Genomic DNA, 18,161 nt, shown 5'->3' with positions numbered 1-18,161 from the left:
TCCACAAAAAAAAAAATCACCCTCACTTTATCCATGACAGACCATTTTATAAATGGAAGAAGACAGGAGATTCTGCTTAGGTTCATCTGGATTTTCAGATCATATCCTGGGGAGAGGAATTATAAGCTTGAATTAATAAAGGAAAAGGAGATGGCACTAGATAATTTTCATGTAGTGAAAAGCATAAAGCATGATTCATACCTGAAATCTAGGATGCCAACTATTTTTTTTTGCCCTAACATACTGAACTGTTTTGTTTTGTTTTTTTCCTTTTTGAGTGGCATTAGTTTTTTAAAATCAGGAATCTAAAATTCTCATTCTTTCAGTGTGCCTATATTCTTCACACAGATATTTGTATGGAAGTCTGTTTTCTATTGACTAACTGAAGGTTAACATTCACCTGTAGTATGACAGTTGACGTGTCAATTTGTAAGGGTGCAAATGAAGGCTTTCCTTATGAACACATGGCTTTTTTTAACCCTTACAGATCATGAGCCACGTGGAGGGACAACAGAAGAATCTTGTGCAAGCCATTGAATCCCTTCCAGGTTCTGGACCTCTTTCTGCCTTGGATCAGGACTTGCTGCTTTTAAAAGCTACCTCTGCTGCCACCCTGAGCTGCCTTGGAGAATGCCTGAATTTATTACAGCAGAGTATGCATCAGGCAGGCCAACACAATAATAGGACATTGCCTTCAGGTGAGCACAAGCTGTCTTTTTCCTGGTCTATGTATTTTTTTTTTTAATTATGATCTCCAGATAGGCAGGATGGACTTTTCCTTAAAGAAATGGCTCGGGATCATCACTAAATAAGCTCCTTGGAGCGAGATACCAACATTTTCCTTCTGACCCACAAATATTGTAGAAAATATCAACATCAGAAAATGGGAGCAAAAGAGCCATTCAGTGTCTTCTGTGCAAATAAGTTTTGGAAAGAGCAAATATTTAATTTTGTCTTAAGTTCAAAAAAATATAGCAGAATCTGTATTTTCAAAGAAAAGTAATTTTATTTTTTAAAAAGCAGATTTTTTAAATAAATTGAAATTTAACAATGTACTTTAACAACAAATTTTACCTATTTTTTTTCCTAAATAGAAATCTCTAGGGAGGATTGAATCCCCCTATATATTGAGTCAGTGCTTGCAGTTTTCTTTAAGTTTGGGAAGAGAAAGCAATAGTCTCTTGCTATTTACCTTTGGCATGTGGTTACATAATAACAAAGTAGGACCCTGAGCCTGGCACCTATGTGGACCCTCATCTTAATTAGCCCGATTCTAGATCTCTGTAGACTGCTTCAAAATAAAGATCTAACATGTCACAGTATAATCAGCCGGAGGGTTCACACACAGATTTCACTGTTAGACCCAATTGTAGGATCAGGACTTGTTATAAGACCAAATGTAAACCAATGGTTCTTCACATATGTATGGCTTGATAACAACTTTGCCATCTCTATGTAATTTACTTAAAAACCTTTCAAGAACCACTGTCCCTCACTCCTCAGGGGGAAAAAAAAAGTCCTTTCTAATTAGTAGGGCTGGTGTTTTCTGGAAATTGTTGATATTGCTGCATTTATTTTCTGAAATCACCTTTCATTTCCGGAATCCCCGATTTCTTCTGATTTTTCCACCTTGTGCTTCAGCTGTTTAAGCCATTTACTACCAATGCCTAAAATGGTTAAGCCTGAGGATAGTTAAAGAATTCTGCAAAGATGTCCTCCATGTGGATGGAGGGAAGTTATTTTGTACAATTTGCAGCAAAGTTCTTGACAGTGTTTAAAAGGACCACATACTCGACCACATTAAAGGTCCATGTCATATTGCAGCAATGGAGAAAAGAAAGCAAAGGGTAGAGAGCAGCGATGAGACAGCAGTAAAGCAACAGCTCACAACTGCTGGTTGGCTTACACAACAAAATGAAAATAAGAAATACTGGGTGGAGGCCTGTTGCAACACAAACGTCGCACTAGAAAAAACAGACAAAATGTGAGAATTCCTAAACGACCACTTAGGAAATGGGGTTTGTATCCTGCAACGAGTACACCGAGAGAAGCCGATCTTCCCTGTGTATTTGAACTAAACAAGCAACAACTGGTCACTGAGTTGAAGGATCAGCACGTAACTGTAATTGTGGATGAATATATAGACAATGTAAACTGGTATGTTGCAAATTATTCTAATACAGCTGATGCAGGTTTCAGAGGACTGCCCAGCTGCTGCTAAGCTTGTAGAAACAGTGGAATTAGAATGTGTTAACTACTCTGCAGTTGCACAAGCTGTTATAAAGACCCTTATATAACATGAAATTGACTTTTCAAATGTATTAGTTTATATGACAGATAATGCAAAATACATGTGAAAGTCATTCAAAGACAGTTTAAGCGGCATTTTAACCAGCTGCATTCATGTGACCTGCTGAGCATACATTACGGCTTTACTAGGTGAGTGCTGGGTCTGTTTGTTTATAGAAGTGGACCGGCTGTGTGCTCTAATAAAAAAGCTGATATGCAACCCCCCACTTAGTCTACCTTATTGACCGTGGAATTGAAAGCCCAACATTACCTCCGCAACTGGTTGTAACAAGATGGAATACGTAGTTTAAAGCCATAGACTATCTCTGCCATCATGTGGAGTGCTCATGCGGAGTATTACAAGGGGTTCATTGGTCGGGAAATCAAAGTGGAGGACGACTGCCGTTTTAGAGGAGCTAAATGTTTATTGCAATGAATCATTTTGTGGCACATTCAATTTTTATCCAAGCAGAAGCAACTCCACTTGTTTGGACACTACTTATGTTTGAATCATGGTCAACATTACCAACGGAAGTGTACAACATTGCATTTGATTTGGTGGTAATACTGCAGTACGCAGGACAGAATGTACTAGAGTATCAAGTTTTTCAAAACTATGCAGAGAAACTGCAGAGGTACTTAAATACAGAGAGAGCAGCAAAGAATCCTGTGGCACATTATAGACTAACAGACGTTTTGGAGCATGAGCTTTCGTGGGTGAATACCCACTTTGTCAGATGCATGTGGTGTTCTCCCACGAAAACTCATGCTCCAAAACGTCTGTTAGTCTATAAGGTGCCACAGGATTCTTTGCTGCTTTTACAGATCAAGACTAACACGGCTACCCCTCTGATACTAAATACAGAGAAACAGCCAGCATATAGATTTTTTTTGCAATGTGAGAATCCTTGTTCCCAAGCAAATTCGTGTACTCTCCCACAACTTCAGTGACTATGAACTGAGTGTTCTTCTGCTGAGTTCTGTACCTGAGGGTGAGTGGCAAATTTACTTGAACATTGTAAATTAACTTCCTAGTACCAATGACATTTCTCTCTCCAGTTTTTGGAAAATCATGGACAAATGTTTGCCAAGACTTAGCCAGATTGCTTGTGGTGGTTTGGTGATCCTGTGCAACTCAGTTGATGCTGAACGCAGTTTCTTCAAACTGGAACAAGTGCTAACCCCGCAACGTTACTGTATATTATTGGAAAGGATGAAGATGTATGCCCAAATGAGTGTTAATGTGTCCTAAGTGTGTCACTGAATATTTTTATGCTGATATAGGTGATATGCAAATATTTTCAATAAAACATTAGTTTACTTTAAGCAAAAATGTAATTATTCCATAGTTCCTGATGTTAGATTGTTGCATAAAACAATAATCTAACTTTTATTTTAAATGTATAGTCTTGCATGGCAATAATTTTGTTTTGTGTTTATAGTGATGATCACTTAATACACTTTTTATGTTCTAAAAATGACAGTTTCGGTTTAAAAAATAGTCTGTAAACACTAATGTAGGCTACTCATTTTTGTGCAGTAAAGGATTACATATTGCTCATGTTTGTCAATACATGTATTTTTTGTATTAATATAATGTATATCTGAAATTTCTGAAATATAAAGCTTAGAAAATATGATATTACTCTTTTCATTGCCGGAAGACGCTTGCCCTGCTAATTAGCTTAACCGTCAGGTAAGACCCAACCACAAAGCTGCAGAGCCAGCTGGATGGGAAACTCTGAACATTCCTTTTTCTGAAAACAGAAAAAACAGACCTGGAGAAGGATGGCAGAAGGGCTAGATGATGAGCTGAGGAGTGGAAAGATGGCATGAAAAGGCTACAGATGCTCCCCGGGTTGCACAAATCGGTCTTACAGAAATCCAGACTTATGGAAAAAGTTCAGGAAAAAATTACCAATTTTTTTTGGTAATTGTCGGAGCTACGTTCCCAACTTACGCAAAATTTGACTTACGTAAAGCGTTCTGGGACGGAATGCTTGCGTAAGTCGGGGAGCTTCTGTATTTTTGTGGAGTCATGCAGAACATAAAACAATTGTGTGTTCTTGCCATACAGTTTCATTTTCACATTTGCATAATATTCTATTGTGGCCCTATCTGAATTAAGACTTCTAAAGAGACTCCAGGGATAACTACACACCTTAAATAATCTACATAGGTGTACGAAGCACAAGAACCAAAGGACCCTTCTTATCTTCCATGTTCCACTCACCTCAGAAGAGATGCAAACTAAATGCAAGTATTTAAAAAGTAAATTGAAGGAGCATTCCTCTTTAACTGAGAAGAGGTCTTTAAATTCTTGGCTTTGTTTTAGCTTTCTTCATGGGAAAGGGGTAGGAAGCAAAGACTACACAAAAATCCTTCCGAGAAGGAAGGAAATATGTCCTATTCCTATATCTCTGGACACTCTTCTTTAGATCCATGTGAAACCAGTAAACTAGCTGAGATGGGGGAGCTAGACAAATACAAATGTTGGTCCTCTATCCCTACAATAAGCTTTTCCCTCTTGGCATTTCTAATTCCCATGGGTGGAACCAGTATTTCCAAAGGTTTCATAGAAAGGAAAGCTAAAAATTCCCTTAGAAGTTCAGTCTGTTTGCACGAGCCTGAAGGCAGGCATAGCATCTGCTCTTACTGTTAGAGTTTGAATACACACATAGTTAAACTAGGAAAAAGAAAATCAAGAGGAACAGAGAGGCTAAAAAGTTTAGTCTGCTCTCTCCTGTTAAAAAGATGAACTTTGCAACACGAGATTTTTCTTCCAGGGTCCAGTTATGCAACACAATTGCCTGAAGGAACCTGTGGCTAAAAGCCATGATTACTGGTTTCTCCTCTTGATTTAATTTTATTCAGGCCTCCTTTGATAGGATTGTCATTTCTGGGGGGAGTCATTAGAGTAAGCTGTTCAGGATTCATCAGAGCTGAATAAACTCATACCTAATGCCTCTAAGTAATCTTCTAGCCAATTCTAATTCAGAGATTTTAATTCTACAGTGTTCAGACAGTTTTTGGTTGCTGCAGATGCAAGAGATTCTTTCTTCAATGAAAGGGATGACCCATGGTGTCATCTCCTAATATTAGGAGGTCAAAGTAATGATTCCTGTAGCTCAACTACCATTATCCTGTTGGAGGATGGCTGAAACATTTATTCAGTTCTTGCATTATCCCCGGAAACAAATGGGCACTGGAAATAATTTAGAAAGATGACCTTGAGAGTCTAGAAATTTTCTTCTATTCCTACTTTATTTGCAGTATGTTGGAGAAAATGCATAAATATTCAAAGCAATTAATGGATCGAGCCTCAGCTATGTGAAAGACCAAATTTTGGCCTGTGAACTACTGATACACTTGTGCCTTCTGCGATAAGATCACAAAATCTGGGACAAAGTACATAAGAGCAGAAGACAAAGCATTCTCAATCAAGGGATCTGGTGTGATTGAGAACAAGTAGCTGAATTACACAATATTAATTTTTATTCAATTTTATGCAAAAATAATAATTTCCATGATCAATATATGCCATATTTTCAGCACTAAGTGCCCAAAGTGGGAACAGAAGGGCTCTATACCATTGGGCAGCAATAACATGTCTAACTGCTAGTAGTGCAGATGGTGAGGTTTTTTATTTGGGAGGTATGGACTAGGGTTGCCAACTTTCCAATTGCAGAAAACCAAACGTATCTGCCCCTGCCCCCTTCCCCACCCCTTTGGAGAGGCCCCGCCCCCATTCACTCCATCCCCCCACTCTGTCGCTTGCTCTCCCCCACCCTCGCTCAATTTAATGGGGCTGGGCAGGGAGCTGGGGTGAAGGAGGGGGTGAGGACTCTGGGGTGGGGCCAGAAATGAGGGGTTTGGAGTGTGGGAGGGGGCTCCGAGCATGGGTAGGGGGACAGTGTGTGGGAGGCAGTAAGGACTCTGGGCTGGGTGTGTGGGCTCTGGGGTGGGGCCAGAAATGAGTGGTTAAGGGTGTGGAGGGTTCGGAGTGTGGGGTGTGGGAGGGGGCTCAGGGCTGGGACGGGGTTGTGGTGCGGGAGAGGATGTGGAATTATGGCTCTGCGATGGAGTTTGGGTGTGTGTGGGGGGGGGGTTCAGGGTGTGGGACGAGGTTGAGGTGTGGGAGGGGGTGCAAGGTGTGGGCTCTGGGAGGGAGTTAGGATGTGGGAGGGGGTTCCAACCTGTGGCAGGGGCTTGGGGCTCAGGGAGGGGTTTTGAGGTGTGGGCTCTGGGCGGCGCTTATTTCAGGTGGCTCCTGGAAGCATTTGGCATTTCCCTCCGGCTCCTGGGTGGTGGCGCGGCCAGGTGGCTTTGTGAGCTGCCTCTACCTGCAGGTACCGCCCCTACAGCTCTTATTGTCTGCAGTTCCTGGCCAATGGGAGCTGCACTCGGGAGGGGGGCAGCGCGCGGAGTCCCCAGGGCAGCTTCTCCACCTAGGAGCTGGAGGGAAATGCTGGCCACTTCTGGGACCCGAAAGGAGCCTGCTTTAGTCCCACTGTGCCGCTGACCAGACTTTTAATGGCCCCGTCAGTGGTGCTGACCGGAGCTACCAGGATCCCTTTTTGACCAGGTGTTCATCAAAAACCGGATGCCTCGCAACTCTAGTGTGGACGTTATCTGTATCAAGTAGAGAGGAGATGTGTTGTCATATCCTCTAATATTAAATATAACTGTTAAAGTAACTAAAACAAATGTTAAAGAATTCACTTTGGAATGCTCTGATTTATTATGGTTTCTAATGGGCTCTGAATATTCTTGGTCCTTAAGTGCCCTCATAAGGCTTTGCTTACTTCTGGGAAACAGGATGCGATATTACTTAGATGGCAGCTCTCACTGGGGAAAATCAGCTCCATTTACCATGTGCAGCATAGGGCTAGGGGGACCTCACTGCTCCAAAGTAAGATCTGGCAGATTAAAGAAGAATGCTGCTGGGGCTCTGAAGTGCGTCATGAGAGAATTTCTAGTAGAAGCCATAGATATTTTTAAAATCTGTTATGAAAACTAGCTTTTCATAACATTCTTAGTAAAAAAAATTTTAGCTTTCTAATCTATTATGACTAATCACTGCAGTTTGCTTTTAGGGGGTGTGCCAAAGATATTTCATTTACTGTTTTTTCTGGGATGCTGCATGTCCAGCTGTTCTGTTTAGTTAGAGTCCAAGCAGATGGAATACAGCCAATTGATATTTCTTGTCTGAAGAGATGATGGGAAAGAAGATGTGCTTTTCCCTTTTGGTCCTTGGCTTGTGGCATCCTGATACTGCTGATTGGATCAGAACTTGGTTGTGTAGGCTTTAACAGCAACTCTAAAAATATTGATTAAGCTGGCTGTGATGGGTTCCCCCCTCAGGGTGCCACTTGGAACTTGGGGATCCCTGAGCCTACCTGACCCACCAGCCTGAGCTCTGTTTACACTGTATTGCTGAGGCAAGCCAGCCAAGCCGTCCCTCAGGCTTCAGACTGCACTGTACCAACACACATACAGGTAGCAACACACCAGCTGCAGCTATACACACAGATACTGAGATCAGCTCTGCATGGGAAGGCTCAGCTAAGGAGTTGCCCAGTACTCAAGGGCACATGGCTCTCTAGAGCGTAAACCCAAAGTTGTACCGTCTTGCACTGTACTCTGTGTGCAGTGGAAGCTCATGAAATTTGCCCCCTCAGTGTGGAGAGGGATATGCACAGCTTTCTGCCCCAAGTTTATGATTTCCACACACACTGGTTTTAGACAAAACAAAAGCAAGTTTATTAACTACAAAAGATAGATTTTAAGTGATTATAAGGGATAGCAAATAGTTTTATTTGCTAGGTAATCTGCTTTGATCTAACACGCAATCTGAGCTTAATATACTGAAGAAACTGGTTATAAATAGCAGTTTCTCACCCTAAATGCTGTTTTAGGCAGATTGCAGTTTGAAACTCTAGATATTCCTTTCACGGTCCAGACACTTCTAGCCTGGGCTCAGCCCTTCTCCCCTAGTCCAGTTTTTTTGTTCTCAGGTGTTTCCAGCAGTCCTCTTTCTTGGGCGGGAAGTCAATGAAGAATCAACCTTGATGATGTCACTCCCCTGCCTTAAATAGTTTTTGCATATGTCAGGAATCCTGTGTCTCCCAGTGTGATTCCCACCCTCAGTCAGTGCAAAAATACTGGTATTATCATGGAGTCCAGTACCAGGTGACTTGGGCACATGTCCCTGCTGCCAAAACTCAGGCTGTTTGCAGCGTCCCCAGGTAGGCTTCCCAATGGGAGTTTAGATCTTCAAAGAACTATTGTTCTCCATAATGGCTCTTCCCAGCGAGCCATGTAGACTGATTGCATTCTGTCTAATGGGCGTTCCCCAGGTGTAAACACATTTGTAATAGGAATATTGTCGTTGCATCTAACTTCAGATACAAAAATGATACATGCATACAAATGATATAACCTTTTCAATGATGACTGACTTACTGAATATATCTCACATGCCTTATCTTACATAAAATACATCATAGTTATCCCATAATCACATCATATTACAACAATCTCTATGAAGAATGTGGGCATAGTGCCACACTGACAAGGGCTGTTCTTCTCTGTGATGGTCATGGTTGCCCTTGGGACAGATGGGGAAAACACACTTGCGTAGTTCCCATAAATTTTATTTCAGTAAAAGAGTTTAAGACCTTGGAAGGAAGAAGGGGAGCAGATGGTGAGTTCTGGCTTGACAACAGGTGTCTTTATATTGAAGCCAAAAAGATGTAGTTAAAAATAAAGTACTTTTTATGTATTAAAAATAAAATATCCATAAAATATTTATTTGTACAGAAAACTGGTTCTGCAGTTCTGATCCAAACTACATAAGTGCAGTGTCATTCAGATGACACTTTTTTCTCTCATGTTCACTTGCTTTTTTTTAAAAAGTCTGTATTTTGTAAATACAATGGTCAATAGAATTGCAGTATGCAAATAAGAGATGGGAGAGTGGATAGACTAAGGGATTGATTGGCTGATTTACTTTCTCTTCCACGGTACCCTCCCCTCTCCGGTCCTATTTAGGAAAGGGTCAGACAGTTCTGCTATATTCTTTATCATTTGTTGTTATCCAATAATGAGCTATTCATATGGCAAGGAGAGAAGGACAACATATATATATATATATACATTATTAGTCACGGTCACCTATAAAAATAGAGACATGCACACGTGGCACATCAGTTACACAAAATTGATCTTGTGTGGCTAGCCAAAATATGTAATTATTTTGAGTTCATTTTAACTTAGTGTTTATTTTAGAACAAAATTTCAAGTCTTCCTCTCACAAACTTTGTCAAACCTTGGCCAAATTGCTCATGTTCATGGCCTTTTTGCTCTGACAGCTATACTATTATTTTGGGAGATGGTTAAAAGAAGAGACTCATTGCTACAGCCACACTAATTCCCTCAAGAAGACTTGATAACTTTGTAGTTGAACTTTTTTCATTCAATTTTATCCTTTAATTCTGAAGGCATGCATCTCTTACAGAACTCTGTGGATGTCCCAGACAGGTCTCCAGGGCCCTTCAGTGTTGTTCTTTTAGTCTGTTAGAGCTTATTTTGGAGCAGTGGGATTATCTCTTGCTTTGTCTCCACATCACTTAAAGTGTAAGCAAAAATAGGACCAGGATCACAAACTGAACTCAGATCTCCAGCTGCATCTGAATCTATACTGAGCTGCCAAATGTTACTTAGGATTGCTGCACAAAAAAGGCTCTGCCTACTTACTGACATTGTTGTATTTCTAAAACTTACAGTTTTTTTTCATGAGGATAGGTTACTGGCCTGTCGCTCAACCCCCAACCTGGAGAACCAATGGACTATTTATTGTCTGGTCCCCATCCTACAAGGAGTGAAAACTCCCACCAGCATAACTTGTAAGGTCTTTGGACTGCATAAGCCTGCCTACCCTATCAAGGTGCAGGCTCCAGGAAAGAATCAGCAATATAGCAATAGCAATAAAGAACACTACTCTTACCCCAGGGCCAATGGGAATGGTGTCTTATTGTGTGCATTTAGAATAAAACACAAACAAGCTTTTTATATTTACATCTAAAGATCTTTGAAAATATGTTCATGCTTAATTTGCCTATTGAGGCCTCAGTTAGTTTCTGGTTTTCTTCTGCAATGGATGACATCACAAACTCCTAATGTGAGCAAGGAGACTTATATAGCTTTGTGATGTCACTGAAATGTTGCTGGGGAAATATGGAAACTTCATGGCCTCACTTGGCAAGTAAGTGTAAGAGAAATTGCTTTTTAATGTTTTGTATTTTAACCATTCTGTACAATATACCTTTTGAAAATGTTTTTTGTAAAGTCTAGGTATATATTCCAATACTGATTTGGAATCTTAAACCAGATGGACGCTTCTTAATTGACAATTTTTTATGAAACCCTCACATCCCCAAAGCAAAAGAGAATAGCCCTTAGTTTTGAATATATTATATGTACTAGGGACCATATGCATCATTCAAATAACTTTCACTGTCCTACTGTAATGATTGTAAGTATGTGTAGTCAAGAGAAAAACAGAAGTAAGGACTTGCTCAGAATAAACCATTGTGTAATTAGGTTGGGGAGTGGAGATAACCTGCTAGGTTGTTATAGTAGCTTCACATCAACCTCAGAATTGATTTCTGTATTTACACAGCTTTTAAGATTTTTTTAAAAAGATTCCTAGGAACTGGAGTGTTAGATCCCATCTCAGTGACCATTTTATGCTTAATTAAAAGGTAGTGGAATTTGATTTGGGATACCATTTTTACATAAGTAATTTCCAGGGATGGGTGAGAGGGGTAATTAATCATTTTAAAAGTTCTGCTCTCTCTATTTTTTTTAAGTCCACGTTCCTTCTTATCTTTAGAACAGATGACAGCTTCTTTTTGGATAAACAAACACAGTTTATTCTTCCTACTTGTTAAATATAATAATTTAAAACACATTGGAAATATTCTAGTTACAAAATGCATTGTAAATATGTAATTACATTATAATAGGTTAAATTAACAGTAGCATAGGAATTACCTCATTGAACAATAATCATAATCTGTTCTTTATTGCTTATATTATGGTAATGTTTAGAGTGCACAAACACATGCACAAAAAAGTCTGTCTCAAAGATCTTGTAATCATCCCCCTCCTGTACTAACCCCTTTCCATCTCCACATACCCCTCATGCAATTAGTCATTTTGTGGTCTATATCTAGATATTGTCTGCTATTACTGGTAATTCTAATAACTAAAACTAAATGCAGTGATGGAGGGCTAATAAACTTTTTTTTAGTGCTGATGTATTTTTGGGGATGGAGAGGTGGGTGACAGCAATGTAATCCATCCCACAAACTGGAGAGTAAGCTGGTACAAAGATTGTCTTCTAGGCTTTGCTACTGTTCAGGAAACTGTTATCCCTAAAAGTTCGCCTGAGCCAGAGTTCAAATATCCCTGGTCGCAGAAATGTGCCGATGAGGGCTTATGGTTCAGGCTCATCTTTAGTTGACCTTTTTCTAGTGTGAACTGCATTCTAACACAGGTCTTGATAGAGGTGCTAAAGTGGTTTCCTAACCAATGTAGAAAGACCTTTAACAGTACAGAGGGGAAACAAAAAAACACGTAGTGGGCTAAAATAGCCTCTTCAGACAGGTGGAGTGGGGGAAAAAAGTTATGGATTCTGTCTGAACTCGTCTTTGGGTTGGGACTTGATTCAGAAGATGAGCAATCAAGCATACCCCTTATTGTGATACTGACTCATATTTCTAGTATGAGGAGAAAATCTACCTCTATCAGATTCAGGAATATTTATTTCAGGGCCATTATAAGATTTTTAAATAATATTGGCACAGACAATTATTGACAGTTTTTTTTAATTTTTATTAGGAAAGTTGTACTAAATTGCACATTATTTTCATGTATAACATGTGACCTTAACTGAAACATAGTTGATAAATATTTGAAATATAATTTGGACCTTTGCTACAGAGTTCTGTAATGTTTGTGTAGTTGTGATGATTAGGTATAATGTGAGCTGCAACATCACAGTTAGTGGGAAGAGGAGAAAACAAAATGAGCTTCATAAGTATTTGCTGAAGGTAAAAATCAAAATACCTTGGATTTCCTGTTTTCTATATGAATTGTCCCATATTGATTCCTGGCTTGAATAGCTTTTGTAATTTTCTTGTAAACGTTAGCCATCCACCTCAAAAAGGGAATTTATTGCAAATAAATTGTTGCTAAATGCAGGATATAAGCATCTTTCTGTTATCGTGGCAAAGATGTGTGTGTGCGTGCATGCGGGTGGGGGAGATGACTATAACTACAAGTAGAAAATCATATACAGAATTTAGGACATTGAGATTAAAATCCTGTCTAGAACATGAGTCTTGTGGCTTAACTCTAGTTTTCTGTTTCAGAAAACATCCTGGGATGGCATGGGCCAAAGTCACATTCCACAGAACTGAAAAACGGTGCTTTCAGCTCTTTATCATCTGCTAGTGCCAATATAACGTGGGCAGTAGTACCAACTGCAACTCAAGATGGACAGACACTACAGCCAAATACTGAGGTAAATACAGTAGACGTGTGTGTATATTGTTTTCTTTTTCATTTAGGTTAGAAAGCCCCTACCATGCTTGTAGCTTGTCCATTCTTGCCAAATTGTGTTTGATAGGTATTTTATTCATAGTAAAGTGCTCCTTTTTTACTTCTTAAAACATTTTGTATTTTAAATGGCTTAATTAGTAAGTAAAGTTAAACAGCGAAGATGTAAGGTGGAGTATGGTGAAAAATGCAGTATAAAAACCAACACAGATATATTTATGTATGGCACTTACTGTGTGTGTTACTGCATGTGTGGATTACTTCAGATAAACTTACGAATCGATGCACTACATATGCTTTTGTTTAGCCTGGAGCTTTTTTGATTTCCAATGGAAGAATTATGATGAGTCCATTATAGTGGTGCCCATCGTGACCTTGAGTAGTGCTGTATATATTGTAACGCTTCATGGAATAAGGACTCCTTACTTCACACTTACACAGCACACTGCAACAATGATTTGTAGATTTGAAACTGTCTAATATTGGTCTCTCTGAATTGGCAGGACACAGTATAAAAGTTGTCAAGATATTAATGATATTGTCAGTGTGTGCTATTAGGTAGTGATTGCTATAAAACAGTGTACCATGGTAGCAATCGGCAAATTATCTAATAGCAGCATTTTAGTACCCATACCTGCTGTAGATGGGCTGATTTGCATGGCGAACACTTTAAGGCAAGTGATATACTCACTTGTAAACTTATTTCTAGCTCTAATGTGGTTTTGGTATGTTTGTGTGGATGTAAGGAGCTGCTCACCTTTGTGTGGGAAATCCAACTTAATTCCAATTGAAAATTATCCTACAGATAAAGGGACCAATCCTGCTAGGTGAAGTTGAGTGTACTCTGCACCTGCTAGGATTGTTCAAAGACATCTTCAGGATTGCTTAATCTCTGTTAGAAGATACCAATTTATTGATGGAGCATTTGCTTGCCAACTGTGTCCTATGACTTATATAAAAATGTGTTCTTGCTCTTTTAGAGTAAGATCCTTGCAAAGTACTCGACAGAGGGATTTCTTATACCCATAATGATGTATCTCACAAAAAATATACTTGTTACACCTGAAGCACACATTATGTAACTCATTTTCTGATGCAGAATTTCAGAATGAGTTTACAGTGCTTAAATTTTTGGAATAAAGATTGAAATGCTCTTCTACTTTCATTTTGTCTAAACTGTAAGAAGTAATGATTGTCTTAGTGGAATTATACAATTACATTCTTTAAATTGGGATTATGCACAGCCTTCAGGTTTGGGTTTTTTTTTTTTAAATATTAAAGGGATCCTGTTCAAAATCAAGTGACCCCAAATATCTAAGAAATTCTTGGAACTTAGTAACACTTTTTTTTCCCCCTTTAAACCACTGTCCTCATTGTATTCCTGTAAAATAAGTTCCCAAAAGTAAAGGCTAAAATACTAGTAAAATCCCAACTTCTCTTCTGGACAATCAGTTTACCACCACCATCACACCCCAAGATACTAGGGTTGTTCTTATTTGCAGCATGCATGTTGCATCATCCTTCATTTCTGCCTGTCTACTCAATTGTTTAAGAACCAGCAGTGTTGGGAATTACAAGACTATTGCTTGCTGGAAGCAAGCTGGGGCAGTGTGATATATGTGAATGCGTCAGTCATAAGAACACACTTCATAGATGCTTGTGATACATTTTCAATTCCAAAAGCAAAGTGGACAAGCTAGTAAGTCAAGGGATGGTGAAGTACGGATGTCTACAAGGTCTAACTCGGGGGTCTCAGCCCGCCGCTGCTCTGGGGTTCCCGCCGCAGCCCCACTCACCTTGCTTCCGGTTGGAGTTCCAGCGCAGGCCCCCTGCCAGACAGGGTCCAGGCCCCCGGCCCTACCAGCCACCAGCTCCGCTCACCTCAGCTGCCAATCTGGGGTTCCAGCCGCTGACCTCCTGCCAGCCGGTTATTAACTTATAACTCAGAAGCCAGTGTGCAGCTTAAAGTATCTAAATATGTGCCACCAGACATTGGAAAACTCAACAAGGGCAAGGATCACACTAAACTAATAAGATATGCATTTTAATTTAATTTTAAGTAAAGCTTCTGAAACATTTTGAAAACCTTGTTTACTTTACATATAACAGTAGTTTGGTTATATATTATAGACTTATAGAGAGACCACCTAAAAAACATTAAAATATATTACCAGCACGCAAAGCCTTAAATTAGAGTGTATACGTGAAGACTCGGCACACCACTGCTGAAAGGTTGCTGACCCCTGGTCTTACTGTAGACTTTTGGAGCCTTGGCAGTTTCTTTAAATATATTTCTCCTATCTCAGTCCAGGCACTGAGTTACATTAGCAGATGGAGATGGAAGGCTTTTCAATTTTATGGTGGTTATTCCAGCTATAAAAGCAAGAGGCAGTTTGACATTCCACTTGCTTTCTGTCTTTGGCAGATAGAAACTAAACTAAATTCTGGTTTCATTTGAGCATATGAATAGACATTCTGTTTTGGGCCCTGGGTTTTGTTTGATATCTCCAGTTGCTGTTTGATCTTGTGGTTCTACAAATGCAAATGGTTGTCCTGATTCACTGAAGAGTTTTGTGATTTTTTTTTTTGACTTTTTTTCCCTGTCCGCATAGTTGGAAGAAATTGTGAGCAAAATGTACCGCAAGTGGCACACTTGCATCTTCCTGCACCAACTTAGACGCTGTGTCCTTGTGGGATTCTCTTAATGGAGAGCATGTGGGGAAGTTCTTTTGGGGGACAGCTCTGATCTCTACAAGGGGCTCTATATGAGTGTCTTTGGGGGAATGCACCCAAACAGCTGCCCCAGCCAGCCCTCCCCAGAAGCACTGCCTGCTTCAAGGACAGAACTGCTGAGTGCCGCAGGACTCCTGGCAGAGTGTGGAGGTTTTGAGTATTTTGTGTGCCTGCTTCACTCCATGCTGTGGGCATACTTCACAAGCTAATATTCTGCTGGTATTGGAACTGATTAAACTTGACAATATATTTTCCTTTAATTAAATACGCAGTGGTCTCTGACTTACCCATTAGTGAAGCAATATTTTCAGCATTCACCTACCATCCTGAATTTAGCATATTTTAAAATGGCATTGGCTAAACCTGAATTTCCAGTTGGCTATAGAGTTTCTCTCTGCCTTTTCTTTTAATAGGAGGGTAAGAGAAGGATTGGAAGAGGATTATGTAATTCAAATTTTATCCAGCAGTGAGGTCAATGGACCTAGATGAACATATGATGTAAATTCACTTTAGTTAGAAATTGTGTAATTTATTTTTCAGATAAGTAAATGATAATTCTCTTAAGCAAAGTATTATTTTTTTAGAAGAGGGGGAAAATGTGTTGCCATGAGTATTCCTTGCTCCTGGATAAATTGTAAATTGTTGCATTGGACTTTTGACTTGTTTTGTACTAGAGAAAACTGGTAAGAATAGCTGTCAATTAGAAATTTCTTGCTAGAAGAATGAGAGTCCTGGCCAATTTTGTCCTTCAAACCTATTTGCCATTCCTTCTTTTCATAGCCCTTCCACCTTCAGCATGCACACAACAATTTCATCTTGATTGGGGAAATGATTAAGGGATAAAACTTTTTATTTTTAAAGAGAAAAATAATTACTCTGTGCTTTTTGATTTCTTGCTTCCTCCCTTCCTGCCCTTTTTTTTTTATTACAGTGTCTTCCATGACTGCTGACTCAACAAAGCAAATTTTAAGCCGCTGCAGCTTGGATATGGATATCAATATATAATATGATGATACATGCTGAGCATTAATAGTCTGACCTAAGGAGTAATGAAATTATGGGTTGTCATTGCCCTAAATCCCACCTGACTCTGCCCAAGGGATTTTATACCTCTGGGGTGGAACCACATAATGGCTAAGGTATCTTATTCCCCAGGGGCAGCTCTATGTTTTTTTTGCCGTCCCAAGCATGGCAGTCAGGCAGCCTTTGGCGGCGTTTCTGCGGGAGGTCCGCCAGTCATGCAGATTTGGCAGCGGTTCTGCGGGTGATCTGCCGGTCCAGCGCCTTTGTACTTGCTGTCGAATTGCCGCTGAAACTGGCGGACCTCCCGCAGAAACGCCACAAAAAGCTGCCCTGACTGCGGCCCTCAGAGCAACTGGCAGGCCGCCCCCTCGTGGGTTGCCGCCCCAGGCACGTGCTTGCTGCGCTGGTGCCTGGAGCCGCCCCTGTTATTCCCCATATCCGTTTCCACTTGATTGACTCCATATCCATTATGCTCTTCCTCCTCCCCACATTTTGTTTTGATATATTTTAAAAATTGCCTGCATCTTGCATTTATTAATCATTCATAAAATACGTTGGCAAAGAGAACTGTAGGAATGTTGCTATTTTGTTTGTGGATGCTTGGGCTCTGCAACAGCATGATAAAATGCAGCAGCAGATTTAATTAATAATCTCCGGGCATCATTTTGCAAGTAGTTTTAACCATTCTGATGTCTGAGTTCTAAATATGTATGTATAGAGTGAGTCCTTTTTCTACCCAGTTATAAAATAAGATGTCTGGTTTTGCACAAGATAAAAGCTGTACATGTAGCTTGGGGTGTACTGCTTTTGTGACTTTCCCTGTACATTTCGGCATATTTCAGCAGTTGAACTAACAATTTGGTCTGTGGCAGGGGGGTGCTACTAGTTTAAAGATGCTGTCCCTTTTTAACAATAGATTTTTAATTATTTTGTTTACTTTCCACTTGAAGTAATATCCCCTCATAACCTTGAAAATATCATCTTTCCTCCTGTCTTTTTGTCTCATCGCCTGGCAGATGTTTTTCCTGCTAATTCTCTCATAAAGCAGAAGCCGAATGCATCCATGCTGGGATTACTTTTTTAGCTTTTGTTGTCTACATAATCACCGATATCTATCTTCAATAGTGGAAGTCCAACTCTGAATATAAAAGTTAACTTTGCATTCCCTATGCTGGCTGGAGCTGTCTTTGTTGTAGTGGAGCAAAAATATTGTAGGGTCTTTTGTAAAGATCGCTTATTGTATTTTGGCAACAGGAAAGATGCCTCTTTAATAATCTTGGCAATAAAGGGGGTGGGTATAGAGCTACACTAAATACTTAGAATCTGAAGGATTTTTCATACCAAGGCATGTGTTTAAAAGTAAGTCATATTTTGGCCTAAACTATTGTGAATGTTTTATATTGTGGTAGTGCCTGAAGGACTCAACCACTTCTTCTTTTTAAATTGTTGTCCTCTTTCATTTCCATTTGGATGGTGGCCTGCAGTATGAA

General features: G+C 39.8%; 1 protein-coding gene across 6 annotated transcripts in view; it reads left to right on the top strand.

Moving 5' to 3' along the window:
- Window positions 1-18,161, top strand: part of OSBPL10 (oxysterol binding protein like 10) — a 172,211-nt gene that overhangs the window by 102,787 nt on the left and 51,263 nt on the right. For all 6 annotated transcript variants that reach the window (XM_039525645.1, XM_039525644.1, XM_039525646.1 and 3 more), the window contains exons 5-6: window positions 488-698; window positions 12,729-12,880. In XM_039525645.1, the coding sequence (XP_039381579.1) occupies window positions 488-698; window positions 12,729-12,880 (363 nt within the window). The remainder of the gene's footprint in view (window positions 1-487; window positions 699-12,728; window positions 12,881-18,161) is intronic.

This window comes from Mauremys reevesii, linkage group 2 (assembly GCF_016161935.1).
Source record: "Mauremys reevesii isolate NIE-2019 linkage group 2, ASM1616193v1, whole genome shotgun sequence".
NCBI classification, from domain to species: domain Eukaryota; kingdom Metazoa; phylum Chordata; order Testudines; family Geoemydidae; genus Mauremys; species Mauremys reevesii.
Note: the sequence above shows the minus strand (reverse complement) of the source record. Positions and strands in the feature narration are given on the sequence as shown.